The sequence below is a fragment of the Sander vitreus genome, chromosome 1 (assembly GCF_031162955.1).
Source record: "Sander vitreus isolate 19-12246 chromosome 1, sanVit1, whole genome shotgun sequence".
Lineage (NCBI taxonomy): Eukaryota > Metazoa > Chordata > Actinopteri > Perciformes > Percidae > Sander > Sander vitreus.
This window is the reverse complement of record NC_135855.1, coordinates 12459847-12475692: the sequence shown is the minus strand read 5'-3', so window position 1 is coordinate 12475692 and position 15846 is coordinate 12459847. Positions and strand designations below refer to the sequence as shown.

The window sequence follows — 15846 nt, the reverse complement described above, 5'->3', positions numbered from 1 at the left end:
AGTTGATGAAACACAATGTTTTATTATAAATTAAACTACCCAACAATATAACGGCCTACAAGTAGAGCTGAAATGATTAGACCATTAAACACTTTGTTGACTGACAGAACTGTTTTGATCGTTTCCAGTTCTCTTTCTTCGTTCTTTTAATACTTGAAGAACATTTTCCTGATGATACTTAAATACTTTAAAATAACATTTTCAATGCAGTATTTTTACTTGTAACAGAGTATTTTTACAGTGTGGTGTTAGTACTTTTACTTAAAGCTACATTGTGTAAGAATTTATCCCATCTAGCGGTAAAATTGTATATGACAACCAACTGAATATTACTTTCTAGCCCTTCCTCCTACGCTGGCCGAACCCGAAATTAGCTCTCTCCATCGTTTCCACGCAGCTGTTCTAGCCACTCCAATATTAACTTTGGTCTGGTTGCTTAGCCTGTCGCGTTGTCGTTTTAATTCTCTTTTTCCCTCCCGGCTGGCATTCGTCGCGGTGCCACTGAGTCTAAAAGTGCGAAATGCGGAGGTATGTCCCTCTTTGGCTACGGTATTTTAAAGATGGAGGCGCTACATGGCTGCCGTCATTCGAGCGAGTCGCTCGTATGTATTCTGAATGATTCTGAATGTCAGATTCTATGCTTACGGGAATACTTTGATTAGTTGGAAGTAATTACACATGAATGAGCACATATTTGTGAAAGAACAAAAGGGTTTTTTGCTAAGAATCAACTCAAAAAAAATTACACAATGTAGGTTTAAGTAAAGGATCTGAATACTTCCACCACTGCAGAGAACACATTGGAGCCAACTTTGTGTCCGCTCAATGATCACAACAAGAGAAAGTGGAGTTTATGAACTCTTCAAAAGCACAGAGGAAAGAGAAGACAACAACAGTTTCCAATGAACTGTTAAAAAAACTCGATTTGTAAAGGTTCTGCTGCTGACCTGTCGGGATAACCCTCCGAGTTGAGTGGGCACATATAGTTGACCTCCTTGAGGTTGACGTTGGAGAAGACCAGCTTGTGGTTGGAGGAGTAGATGACAGTGGGTCGGTCGGAGCAGGCGAAGACGTTGGAAGTGGACAGGGACCTGAAGGTCCTCAGCACGGTGGGCTGAGTGCCGAGCGTGACCTTCTTACGCTCGCTCAGGGCGCCTGGGGGAGGGAAGGAAGGATGGGAACACACGTGTAATTTCAGTTTGAAAGGTCGGTGTACCAATCGTTGTTTGGACTCACTTGCCAAGCGCCTTGAGCCAATAAAGTTCGTCCTTGTGTGCAGGATATCCATCTCCATTTTTTATGCTCATAAAACAATTCAGTGAGGCCCTGAGCCCCGCATGGAAGCATCCGCCTTCTTTGTTTCTCCACTCATTTATTCAGGTTTTTCCTTTAATTTGTGAACAACTAATAGTCCTAGTAGTAGTATGCATAGATTGCAGAGGCTTTAGCTTTTGATACTCTTGTATTTTGTCCTTTCTGAACACCGTACACTACATATGTTATGACTATGAGCTGATCAAAGCCAAATTAATGAGGACATTTATATGCGCACTAGTATTCTAGTTAATCAAATTCAGAACATAGAATAAACTGATTATACTCATAGTCCTGTGTACATGATAATAACATCCAGGTTTCTTATCACTGTTTGTTCAGGGGTTTCCTTCACTTCCATGGCACCGGTCAGTTAACGTATAATTATTCTGATACTATTTTCATAATTGATTTGTGGATTTAGTTCAATTATATAAGTACTAGAATAAAAATAGCTTTAAAATCCACAGATTGTTGGAACATATAGCCTGATAAAGGTTGCATCGTTTTCTGTGGCTCTTGATTTACTGTTTTTGTATTACTTGAAATGTAATCCCTTGTCTCGCGCTTGGCGACTAAACATTTTTAACAGCGAGACCTCAACACAAAAGGGGGGAGTGGACTCCAACAAAAGGCACTTTTAAGCTTTATCATAGAAATTGTAGGACCATGCATTTTTCGGGTCTTGACCCACTGACTAAAAGTCAGGACGTCAGCCTCTGCTGCTTCCATCTTGACCAGCAATACAAGACCAAAAACAGAGCTAAAAAAAAAAGAGTGAACACTGGCTTAACATTCGCCAGGGGGCTACAATCACCACTCCACATGAAGGAGAATAATGCTCCGTAACAGCTGGATGTGTGAATAAGCAAATGTTGGCTCACAAATTTCTCCGCCATTACACACAAATATAGTGCTGGCTTGGCAGTTATGCAATTCTCCATGCAATTATATTCTAAAAATGTTTTCAGACAGCTGCCTGTGGTCCTGCCTGGAGGCCCTGGTCAGTCTGAGAAGCTCTCCTCTAACAGTTGTAGTGATGTTTGGTGTGAAAGACCTACCAGTCTGCAGGTCCAGACCAAAGTAGAAGAGCGCTCCGTCTCCCAGCGCACACAGCAGGTAGTAGCTGCCTTCGAAGGTGGTCATTAGGATGGAGCGAGGGATGATCTCTGAGGACACACACAGACAAATGATTTCACAATTTCATGGATGAACACAACACAAATTACTTTTGAATGCTGCAAGGTAAATATAAAGTCTTGTCTTTTCCGTTTACCAAACACTGACTGTAAGCCATTACATAAAAACAGAATTGGCTGTGATTAAATGCTTGTTGGATGACTCACAAAGCAGCAATGTTAAAAAAAAAGTCTGCACAGTGTGGCTACTTCAGAGGTTGCATGTTTCCATGGTAATGTACATCAACTATTTTAAGTTAGTGGGCCAGAATGTTAAAAAACAGGGCTGTGTTTAATTTAAAAATACATAGAAGACACAAAAAAACAATGTAAAAATAATTAATGTAAAAACACTTACAGCTTAAATGCAACTGTACAATGTTGCAGTGTTGAAATGCACTGCTTCCAAAGACAGAGCTGAACATATCAGCAATTAGAACAGCACATAAGCTTTGAATTTGAAAATGTCCTGTTCATAACTTAGTCTGCAGTCAGACTGTCCTTGTTAGGGGAGTCAGCGAGAGAGAACAGTTTCTTTTTTAGAGTTTGTGCATTGAGCAGCTGTCAATCAAACACACACATGGAAAATAAAGTGTGACACTGCGGGAAAGAGTGTGGAATTATTCTTCATGGCTGAAGCATTCTAATTGGAATGTAAGAGTCCTGCTTGTGCCGGTTTACCACGTTATGAAACTTTGTCTCCAGTGACTGCTGACTTTTTGATAAGTTTAACCAAAGAAGTAGTCAAGTCCTCTCCTGCATATTGAAACATTCTAAGTTTAAATACTTTCTAAATGCGTTTAGAAAATCGCTGCACGAAATGCACTTGGGTTTGCAGCACAGTTAATGTTCAAGTACTAAAAAAAGGAAGTACTTAATGGGAGATGCCATTTACATCTATTAATGAAACTGGAGATACAATCCATTTTAGCTACTACTACATTCTAGACCCATTCCTTGGACTTTCATCCTGTCGTTCTGTCGACTCCAAGAGGTAACAAAATCTGCGTATCCTCGCCTCTAAACCTCGCTAAAAACACGTTTGTTTAAGCGGCACAAAAACCCGGAAGCACGGAAGGGAAGGAGAGGGGACGGGATGAGGAGGACGGAGGGGCGAGCTAGCCTCGCTTTGTTTGAAAATACTTCGAACGTCAACAAGAAGTAACGTCACACAACATCGCTTAGAGTACCTTTAATTCAAGTCAGCTTTTGTGTATCTGTGAAACCCATTGAGGCATCGTATGCGCTATTGGGTTTAAAATAAAAAATAAAAACTCCACTTGACGTGACATTATGCGTGTGCACCCATCTCTCTCCACAAGTCAGTGACAGCTTATCTTCTCTCCTGTCAGTTGCACCCTGCCCCTCTTTTCTCTTACCTCCGCCGAGCATTTCCTTGTGCAGGGCTGTAAAGCAGGGCAGTTTGAGCACACGGGCTGAGATGTCGGTCCAGAGTCCCACAGCGCAGAGCGGTGACTCACCGCCACCCTCCCCCAGAGGTGTGATGTCCAGGCAGGCCACCTCGTGCTCCATCTCCGTGGTACTAAGGAAGGTGTAAAGTTTGTAAGACAAACAGCAGCAAGCTGCCCCCCACAATGTGTGAGTGGGGACTGTGCATGACAAAATTAGCCACACAGCGGAACACAATGACTAATGGCATTAATGCGTTAGTGACAAAGAGCATACGCTCAAACAGATTTGTTTCTCTCATGTAAAATGCAAATTGTCATCTGTGAGTTCACGCTGTTTTAAGTTGCCAGGTGACAATTATTTTCCTATACAGTGTGGTAAAATAAATGTGGATATAAAATGTGGTGGGATCTCATACAATGTGACAGGCAACAAGATATCTGTCTCAAATTAGTTGACAGCTGGACTTTTTGGTCATTAACAGCCCCTCAGATGTTTGCTCTTTCTTGTTTAAGCTCTGTTGTGTGCAGGAATATCAGGTCTTAGGAACAATTTCTGGACAAACGGTTGCATCCATCAATAGGTCAGTGTTATTCTGGGAAATTGATCAGAGCACTCATATCTTTAATACTCTGGCTATTTGTCTTAACTCGTCAAAGCAGCACAAAATTAGCAAAGACTTCACAATTTGCCATTCTGTTCACAATGACGCTACTACAATGCACCTAACGCCTCGACATTTCAAATGTAGTTCGTGAGTCCATATGCTTGTTTGGGATATGAATTACATACAAAATCAATAAGAATACTGATTATTCTCAATTTATCTCATTATCACTCAATATACAGTATTTTAGAGTAGGGTGGCAATATCACAATACATACTGTGAGATGGTATAAACGTGTCTAATGTCACATATTTTGGTAGCTATCCTTATAAAGCTATCACATAGGCTAACATACTGTATCTGGTTGTATAAGGTCACTGTGGGCAATGTTGCAAATTATGGACTAGGAATAATTTATGGCAATATTGGATTTTTACATCAATATGAAGTGTCTTGATTTGTCAGGTGTTCACTAGATTAGGAAAGAACAGATATTTCTGCCAGGATATTTCATCGACAAAATTTACAATATCATAAAATATATCAATGTTGCAATATAAAATGTATTCCATTACATATACCGTAATAAAGGATCTTATCCATACTGCCCATATGCTTAATATGATAAAAAGAGGTCAAGGAATAATACAAATGAGCTTGACTTGAATTGAATTTAAAAAAATAAATGTAATAAAACCCGCCTACTCAATAATGCAAATAAAATGTAAGGATAATCGCTGTTTGGTGTGCTGAGTACTTATGCTTTGATTGTATTACATTTCAGCCATGTAAACACCTTTCATCCAGCTATGACTATTTACAGATTTTTTTTGCGACTCACAAAGCAAACCAGCAGCTTATTGATGTAGGTCAAACATTATTTCACAGCTCTGGTGAGACACTTCACTCTCTTTCACTGTTCCTTCTGTTAGAACACTCAACACTTTGTGCTTCAAGCGGGCCTGGTGGACATTTTTACAAGCTATGTGTCTTTCTCTGAAAGAAAAAAAAAAATGTATCCTCTACTTTTTTTAAACTACTGTAAAAAAATAGTGACTCAAAGCAGTTTTATTGCAGTAGTGGCACAAAGTCGGCCACGAGGGTAAACCACAGCAGCAATGTGAAAGAATATTATAAAATGTATTGGGAAAAGGAAGGTTGCACCTCAACAAAAGGGATTCTCAGTGGAGTGCTAAACCCAAAATCCAATGAGCATGTTCCAAATTCAAATATCCAAGTCGAGGAGGACAAAATACTCACATTTCACTTGTCTGTTTGGCTATAATATGATAAATGTGAGACCCTACAGTTCTACTGCAACATTCACTTTGGACTTTAAAATGAGACGCAAATCCCTCATCACAAACATTTCCGCAGATCAGAAGAGAAGAAATAAAAATTACGGTAAGATAGTGCAGGAAAATAATAACATGTAACTGTGAGTCAGAGTTTGGTAAATTACTGGGAAAATAGCAAATTAATGTTTTGATTAATTCAACTTCCAAACAGCAGTTCAGCATTGTGCATTTAGTGTGTGTGAATCTTGTATGTATGTATGTATGTATGTGTATATATATATATATATATATATATATATACACACACATACACACACACACACATATATATATATACATACATATATATACACACACATACACACACAACTCTATTAGTTTGACTAATTTGTTAATAATAGTAAGTTGGAGTACAAAATCTTGGATTGATGAAGAGCCTCTGCCGTCGATTTTATTACCTAACAATTAAGTTACTGGCACGCTAAAGGGCATCTTGATAAGGATTTTTTTTATTATTATTCTTAAGCTTTTCTGAATTTGCAAGCTGACCCAGTTTGTAGGCGTCTCACCATCAAACCCACAGACAGACACGACAGGGTTTATATGAATTGTTTGACATTTTGGGGAATAGGCTTATTCACCTTCCTGCCAAGACTTAGATAAGACGGCCGATACCACTCTTGTGTCTGTACGGTAAATATGTAGGGTATGTGAGTATAGGGTTACTGGCTGCTGGTCTCAATCTTCTTATCTAACTCTCACCAAGAAAGTGAATCATTGTATTTCCCAAAATGTCAAGCGATTCCTTTAAAGCATGTGGTAGATGTTGATCTTTTTGTAATGTCATACCAGCAGATCTCCAGACATTCAGGAATGTAGGAATATGCAGTAGATGTATATATAATGTAGTGTAGATATTACAAAGAAGCAGCTCTAGGTATGATTCAAAGTGCTAATAGCATGGCAGTGATCCAGCTGTGTTTGTAGTAGAGGAGGTAAGGTGCATGTCAAATACCGCCTGAATATCAGTAAACTGACAATGGGTGTATCCCTCGTGTCTGTATCCACGTCCTACCTGATCTGTTTGAGCTCTCCAGCCAGGATCTGCAGGTAGTAGAGGGCTCGGCCCACGGCGAGCACCACCTGAGTGTGGTTACAGGCAGCCACGCTGATGTTCCTGCCCTGTGGCTCCTTCCATTCACTCACTAATGCCTTGCTCTCCTGGAGCACCAGGCGCACAGAGCCCGACGTGATCTGCAGGCACACAGAGTGTTTCCCTTTTAAAATGTTATTTTGCACAGTATTTCTGGGAAGTGACAGGAAGGATGCTGTGGAGCCCGGGAGCCTAAATGTGAAGCCCCTTCAAAGCAAATCTCGTTGTTTATACATGTGGTGATGTGCCATGTTTGTTACTGCACTTTTTTTTTTTCCAGTGACTGAAAAGAAATGATTAATTGCAAAGAGAACTTTTCTACAATTTACAAATGTGATGAGACTGTATTTTTGATGGTTGAGGGAAGATAAATTACTTTCCATTTAATCGTCTTGGGTTATTTAACATAAGGTGCATGTATCAGTTCCTTGAGTCCCGAGATGTTTGAAAACAAACACTCTCAGCAATTCTGATGGAGATACTACAGACGTTTAAGAGAAAATGAAATGCGTCGTGCCTAACAGGCTACTATTTCGCCGTACTTCCTCGTAACACATCCTGCTGCTGCAGAATAGCAACACGGATTTCTGTGCCTCATTCTGGTGCCACTGATATGTCTGCACTTCTCTCTGATGCTCTGAAACAGACGTTACAGGCAACAGAAACATTGCTGCACGTGACGCTAGTTAACATTATACTCGACAGCAGCTAACGTTAGCCTACCGCTAGCTAGAAGCTGGATAAAACACAGTTACAATGCTGACAGCTAACGCTAAACGGTGTAAAGTGTGTCTGTATTTCACTGTAGAGGATTCAACAACGGGATGTAACAATCTGCAGCTGCTGTTGTCGGAAAAACACAGACGGTGCGTTCATGAAACTGGTAATTTACAGGCTTCTGGTGCATTCAAAGTTGTTGTTAAATGCCCTTTTCCCATCTGGTGGTTGTTTTTGTCATTCAACAGCTATTTACTAGTGAAATAAGTTATTGTTATAGTGATTACATTATTTAATTTTGACGATATGGCCTTAGCAATAAACAAGCCGTTCTTTAATGTCGCCATCTGTTTAGTACCCTTCTTTTTTCTTTTTTTTTTAACTTTCTTAAAAAGTATCGGCACCGTTAAGGCACCGGTACTGCTTTTAAAAGTACCGCTTTAGCACCGGTATCCAAACCAAACAATACCCTATATATATAATAATAATAATAATAATAATAATATTGACTCTAGATTCAAATGTGTGACTAGATTAAATATATAATAAACAAATACAAATCTTAAAATCAAGTTCATAAAGTCATTTTCTTTGCATTCATTTGATTCCCAATCAAGATACACTGGTAAGAATTGCTTTCCATTGTTAATATGTACTTAAAAACAGTTCTGAAATGCAAAATAATAGAATTTTAATCATGTGATAAAATATGCGATTAATCGCGATTAACTATAGAAATTCATAGTGTAAAGGTGTTCAGGAGATAGATACCACTTGTGAATTTCGCCAGCCGTCTTCTCTCCTTTATGGAGACAGACGCTGTGAATAATGAAACTCAATGTGCGGCGGCAGGTGTCGATAGTGTGGCACACTGCCGCACATTAGTCTATGTGTGGGAAACACTGAATAATGTGATGGGGAGCGCCATAGAGCATTGAAGAAGCAAAGACAAAGAAACTTTGGTAACAAATGCAGCAGGTAGAGCTGGGCAATACATCTATATTATATCGATATCGTGATATGAGACTAGATATTGTCTTAGATTTTGGATATCGTAATATGGCATAAGTGTTGTCTTTTCCTGGTTTTAAAGGCTGCATTACAGCAAAGTGATGTCATTTTCTGAACTCACCAGACTGTTGTAACTGTTCTATCATTTGCTTTTACCCACTTAGTTATTATATCCACATTACTGATAAAAAAATAAAAAAAAAAAAAAAAATCACACTACATGACTATAGTACATTTTTATTTGTGTTTCAATGAAAATGATCCAAAAAATTGATCATTCCCTCCAATATCGTGAATCATATCACAATCGCAACATCAGTCAAAATAATCGCAATTTGACATTTTCCTCATATCGTGCCGCCCTACTGCTAACATAACGTTTAGCAGGTATTATGTTTACCATGTAGTTTAGTAGAGTCTAATGTTATCCCGCAGCTAGTTTAGCATGTTCACATTTGCCAATTAGCACTATGAAAACAAGTCAGGGGGATCACCAAAGTAAATAGTAATTAGTCCATGGCAATTCGTCCAAGAGACGTTGCACTAAAAAAACTAAAATATCATCTCATAGTGGTGCAAAAGTGAGGGGATCCCCAAAATCATTAAGCCCTGTTCAGACCAAAGATTCACGACGAGACGAGTTGAAACCTGCCAGTTCACACCAAATGTGGCGAGACGAGACGGTGGATCATCTTCATAGCAACGACTCTTTGTACTTCTGTCTATTTCCAACTTTCAGGCTTTTTTTTGTAGCGTCTAAATATGAATGTGGATAACGGTAGTGATAGTGAGATGCTTGCTACAATTGCATTTCTAGTGATGAATCGGCGAAAAGTTTTATTTCTCTGAGTCACTGCTTTGTTTGCAGCTCGCTCTCTTCAGTCACACTCTAGCTTGCTCGACCCCTATGCTCGCGGGCGGTCGTCGAGACTGTCTAAAACACGGCCATTTCCACCAGTTGACAGTTCGCAACAAAAATAAAATGTATTATTGATCATTTTATTTCTATAGTTTGTAGCTGACTTTACAAGCTGACTTCTCTATTGGCTGTTGGTGATGTCCCTCACGTTCTGAAGCCGACCTCTGCGACTTGACAAGCTGAGTCGCAGGCGCCACTATCAGGCGGCTTGAGTCGAGCTGAGACGGGCCAGTTCAGACTGCTGCAACTTTTCCCTGCGAAGCTCTAAAAGGGTTTTGTCTCATCACGAATCTTTAGTCTTAACTGGGCATTAGGATTCATCCTCAGGAACCAACTGGCCAACACTGCCATCCCTAATACTTCATAAAGAAATGTGTGACCGAAGAACAAATCCTTCAAAGCAAACTACTGTATGTTGGTGTGCAGGCAACACAACTATCACTTTGGAGTTGTGTTTATGGCCAACTGTTAAATCCTGTATCCATTGGTCTTTTAGCTCTGGCTTGGTCTCCAACTCCCCCTGAGAAGAATATCTGGGTCCTTCTAGATGCTCAGCATTGTTTACAGAGCGCTTATTTAGATTTTTGCAATTTGGTGCTGGGCAGGTATGGCTTGTTGGATATGCTGCCTACAGTTTTGTATTGCAGGGTTAATTAGAGCAGCAAAGCTAAATCAATACATACAATCACACAGTCTATGTGTGGGATGGAGGAACAAATTAATGAGCTAAAAAAAAAAAGGCTAAAAGCAGCAAAGAACTGTAGAGTCACGCATTCATTCTTATTGGGTTTAGCACTTTGAGCAACCCTTTCATGTAACAATGTTGCTGAAAATTGGCGGTCTCTCTGTTCCTGCTTCCAGTCCATTCATTCATTTGAGTGACCCAACCATGTCCACCACGGTGTCATTTTTGATAAAACCATTGAAGGCCAAAGTAAAAACGCAACTCTACAGCCAGTTTAAGTGCAACTATCAACATCAATCATTTGAAATGACTCTGTCTTTGCCAGAAAGCATGAGAAAGTAGAAAAAGCTGAAAAGACATGCTATGTACTTCTTTACAAATGAAATAAATGTCACTATGTGATGTGCATTCTTTTTTAGAAAACAATTACTTTTTTTTTTTTAGAAAGGTCTCATGGTATATTGTGTGTTACTCAACTTTTGTTTTTGTTAAAGAAGGAAAAGCAAATCGCAATACTCAATACTATCGAATCGTAATACTTCCACAACCGCAATAAATGAAAATCGTAAAAACAAAATCAAATCAGCGCACATGTATTGTGAAAGAATCGAATCGGGACAATATTGTCCCAGCCCTAACCGGCGACCCTCCGGTTCCCAACCCAACTTCCTATGGCGTGAGCTACTGCGACCCCAAAAGTGAAAATGTATTCAGTGTAAATATACCAACTCTGAGAGGCAAGAGAGTTAGGAAAAAATGTCCCTGCCTCAAAACACAAGCAGTGTTGTCATAACAACCTAAAGATGTATGGTTGAGGATCTAACAGTTGGCAGAATTCCCAGCAGGTTTCATCCTCATTTTAAAAAAGGCCGGCTAAAACTTCAATTTAAATGAAGTGCAATATTCATCTCAACCAAGTGTAAAATACATGAAGTCCTTTTTACGCCCTTCATATTCTCAACTCCCCTTTCAATCATGTATGATTCAGCTCCAGCAAAGTATATCTCGGTAAATGGAGGAAAGGCCACGGTTGAATAAGTTATTTTTTATAATTAATTTAGAGTTTGTGAAATTAGATGTTATTTCTGCTTTGAACTAGATGTCGGTGTTATTCTAACCAAAGCATGTTCTTGTGAAGCACGCTGACGGCACATGTAACAGAAGTGTGTGTATGTGTACAAACTTGAACGAGTTGCTGGTGCGCCACGTTGCCACAGTAAAATGTCTGCTGGTTGTCCACGAAGCCGGGAAGTTCAGTCTCCTCGACTTCCTCGCCACTCAGCATCAACACTCTAGGGAAAAACACACTCTAAAGTTTAGATAAGAGGCATTCGGAATGGACTCTTATCTACACTTATCTGGCACGCTGTACGGCAAACACTCACCGTGTTTGTCCCACGAAAGACAGCACCAGCATGTCATCTGTCTCTCGGCCTGCCTCCGAGCGGAGCGGCCACAAGCCTTGAAGGGAAATCGAGAGAGGGTGTTAGAAATAAAAGTTACTTTATGCACCATTCTGCAGAGCAAGAAAAATGCAATGTCCAGCCAACATCCAACTCGATCTTTAACTGTTCCATCTGTGAAATTGTAACTTTTTGGAAGATGTACAGGTTGCAGATCCCTCTCAGAAAGCTATTGATTGGTTTAGTGAATAATTGTCTCTCATCAAGAGGCCAGGGGCAGGAGGCAGCATCTGAGGCGTTTAGGGCAGAGATAGTCAATAAACAGCTGAAGCCTAACAACCTAACCTGTGTGTCTCATTTAAGCATGAGAGAACAGTCTTGGGAGAGGAAACCTCATTTTCTGGGAATAAGTGGTCTCTGCCATTGTTAAACCTAATGGGATTCTTCTACTTGACACTTTACTAATGCAGACATTGCAGTGCTCATTTGTATGCTAAATGAAAACAAATGTTTCCAAAGGTTGGCAATTTCCCCGTTTCTTTTGAAAGTACTGACTGAACCAAGACCTAGGACATCTGAGCCATCTGCCGACGCTCGCATGCGGAGCTTGGGCGAGCAACAGCTGGCATCTTGGCCAGCCAAGGCAAACAGATGTGCAGGTTGAAGTGAAAGGAATAAGGGCCAGATAAAGTCAAGACTTGAGAGGGAGGTGGTGGAAGAGAGAGACACACACACACACACACACGCACACAGAGAACACACAAACCTTTGATTCCCGGAAGGTCAATGCTGGCATGCTCATGAATCCCAATGCCGTTGCGAATGATCCGAAGGGAGCCCTCCTTGAACGCACCAGAGCACGTCACCAGCTGAAAAGTGGCACAGAAAGACATAAAGACATTGACTGAGATATGAGAGCTGTGATTTCCCTACTATTTTTAATAGGGTTTTTGATGTAGTTGATCCTATAGTTACTATTTTCTCTAAAACATCTGAAACAGGGGCATGTTTGGTATTTTTGCTGAAAAAATTACTTAAAATGATTAATAAATTATCAAAATAGTTACAGTTTGATTTTCTTTTGAGTGCCAAATTGTTCAGCTCTTTGTTATTGCCATTAGTACTAGTAGTAGTAGTTATTATAGCCAGCTTCAGTGGTGGTAGCAGTAATAGTAGCAGTTTATTCTCTGAGATTGCCAGTGCATACATGGCAACAGCATTGAGATCCAACACCCTGAAGGTGAATAATTCTGGTGTCTGTACAGTGAGACTAGAGAGCAGTAGTATGTTATTCAGTCATCCAGTCACGGCACACTAACAGGATTAATACCAGAGGCCATATAATCTCGGTGTCTACCACCTGCCACCCAACAGCTTCGTTTTAACGGAAATAACCACAGTGAACCTAGCAACCCACCCAACCCCCCCGAGAGTGTTCTCAAATGCCCTCACAGTCTTACAGGAGTACCGTAGTTGTGCTGTGATCACAAAATATGCTCCCCATTGAAATACATACAAAATTCGTGCTCACCACCACGAAAAAAAACGACATAAACGTGTCTGTGTACACACATCAATGGATTAAATAACGTGACCATTTCACAAACTGCCGTGAGACTGGGTTGGACTAAATCCTGATAATCTGCACATAATACATTGTGTTTGTGTATTTGTTATATTTTTATTATTGTATTTTATCCTTCATAAACCCCAATCTGGTTTGCAGCTGCACATCTGTGAATACAATCATTTTTCATGCTTTTTTTTTTCTGAGAGGGTCCAGTTATTTTTTTCCCCCTGCAGCTTGTGCATCAGTCTGGTCTTAACTGTCTTGGAATGTGTCCGCACCAATTAACCAGGTCAAATACTCTGTGGATTTAGTGGAAATGGCAAATTAAAACAATTATTGGATTTAGCTCTGGGCTCCAACAGACTAAAATGAGCTTGAGTGTGTGGATGAATACAGTCAGTGGCAGACCGTGTGCTGGTCTGTACCCAGAGAGTGGCTCTGAGCTCTAGCTCAGACCGCTGCCTTTGGAACCACATCAAGAACCCTGAGGCCTGGTGTCAAACCCTGCCAACAAAACCTTCTGTACTGTATCTCTCTCGTTACTACACCGTTTCATCTCCCTCTGCCTCACTGATTTGATACAAAGGACAAATGTTCAATCAAGCGACGTTTGTGTCAAACCATCATATTAGAAATATGTATAAAGAATGTGCCAAAAAACAGACACATTCATTTTGCGTCTGGTTTCATTTAACATAAAGAAGAAATATGATATTACAGGAACAAGAAAGAAACTCCTTTGCTGGGTAGAAACATAAAATTGTGTCTTATTGTTGCCTTTTAAACTTGACATTGCAATATGGTCTGTCACATTATCACATTATATTCAGGTAAACAAACCTAAGTACTAGGGCTGGGCAATATATCGATATTATATCGATATGATGATATGAGACTGGATGTCGTCTTAGATTTTGGATATCGTAATATCGTGATATGACAAGTGGTGTTGTCATTCCTGGTTTTAATGGCTGAATTACAGTAAAGTCTGTTATATCTTTTTTATTATTTGCCTTTACCCACTTAGTCATTATATACACATTCATGATTATTTATCAAAAATCTCATTGTGTAAATATTTTTTTATAAGCACCAATTGTCTACCCTACGATATCGCCGCAATATCGATACATTTGGTCAACAATATCGTGATATTAGATTTTTTCCATATCGCCCAGCTCTACTAAGTACACAGAAGTGCTGAAGATGACGGATTGTTCGGACACACGCATGCAGATAGGAAATGACCGCGACGAGGTCTTCACTGTCAGATTTAAAAGGGTGTAAATATTATTAGAGGAAATAACATCCACAGCAATCTGACTTTTTTTTTTTTTTTTTGCAATGGACTAAGAAAGCCAATTTAAGTTTGTGTACCAGAGATGCATTTTAACATCAGGTGTTACTGCAGTGCAGCTAGATCATATCTAGATGCAAATAGGATACCAGGCGCGCATTACTCCAGACGTACAGGGACCACTGTCAACAAAAAAATAGACTAGACAAAAGAAGAACAGACACCCAGACTGCTTATAAAACAGGCACAGGAAGTCGTGCATTTGATGTCAGCAAAAGTACTTGCACTGGGCTATTGTGGCCAATGGCAGGTTGGTGCTGTAGTATGTTGCATGTTTAATTCTGCTGACAAAAACACTGTTAATACGATGCAAGAAACCGCCTGCATTGGCGGTATAAGCCCAGAGTCCCTGGAGGCTGTGACAAAGAGGATGATGGGGAGAAAAACACAGATGGAGACTCACCATAAGCTATAAAGTGCATCCAGTGACGAGGGTTTTCAGTAATCACCTAGTCATGTTTACATCCTCCGGCGAACGCCCCAAGAAACCTTTTATTTTATCTGAATGATTTGCTTTCAATATGTAGCTGTGATAGAACATGTGTTATGGCTGTCCTGCTTTGCTGGTGGCAAAAAATACATCACTTTTTCCACAGAAATAAAAAAGGATTCAGCGTTTTGTGGCGTTTACCTGGCCCTGGCCCTGCCTCTCCAGGTCCACCACACACATGTCCACGATGGGGCCCAGGTTGGTGAACGTCTCCATCACCGCCACATACGAGCCCTGTTCATTGCTGTCCACGTTGAGCTGCAGAGAAACAAAGAGAACCCTCTTTACAAATCGCTGAGAAAGGATGACAGCACATGGTGAACACGGCGATACATGTGACGTGTCATTTTGTATGGATTACGTTAAAATGTACTTCAAAATAATACAGTCCAAAGGAGGGACCAAATACTTTGCCATACTCCATCCCCCTTGATGAAATTATTTAATTATCTGCAGAAAATGATTTAACTGACGAACGATTTCACGATTTAAAAAAAAATGATTGCATTTAATGATGTTGTTGATTGTTGTTTGGTGTACAACGTGTGAAACTGTCTCTTGCTGCTTACCTTCACTAACTGGGAGTCGCCCAGTCTGGAGCCCACAAAGACCACGCCGTTATCCAAGTAGGTCAAACACTCAGCAATGGATGTCTGTCATTGGAGAGAGACACAAAAACATCTCTGAGGCCATATCCACCCGATGGCTGCAACTATGAGTATCTCTTTTTTTT

At 40.1% G+C, this 15846-nt stretch overlaps 1 protein-coding gene across 1 annotated transcript in view; it reads right to left on the bottom strand.

The window, feature by feature from the left end:
• The window catches only part of ddb1 (damage-specific DNA binding protein 1), a 52181-nt gene that overhangs the window by 23169 nt on the left and 13166 nt on the right, over positions 1 to 15846 (bottom strand). Inside the window, exons 8-16 of the mRNA XM_078267572.1 lie at positions 15683 to 15766; positions 15255 to 15371; positions 12463 to 12565; positions 11679 to 11754; positions 11477 to 11585; positions 6884 to 7062; positions 3872 to 4035; positions 2376 to 2483; positions 948 to 1155 (exon numbers count right to left, since the gene is read on the bottom strand). Coding sequence (XP_078123698.1) covers positions 948 to 1155; positions 2376 to 2483; positions 3872 to 4035; positions 6884 to 7062; positions 11477 to 11585; positions 11679 to 11754; positions 12463 to 12565; positions 15255 to 15371; positions 15683 to 15766 — 1148 coding nt within the window. The remainder of the gene's footprint in view (positions 1 to 947; positions 1156 to 2375; positions 2484 to 3871; positions 4036 to 6883; positions 7063 to 11476; positions 11586 to 11678; positions 11755 to 12462; positions 12566 to 15254; positions 15372 to 15682; positions 15767 to 15846) is intronic.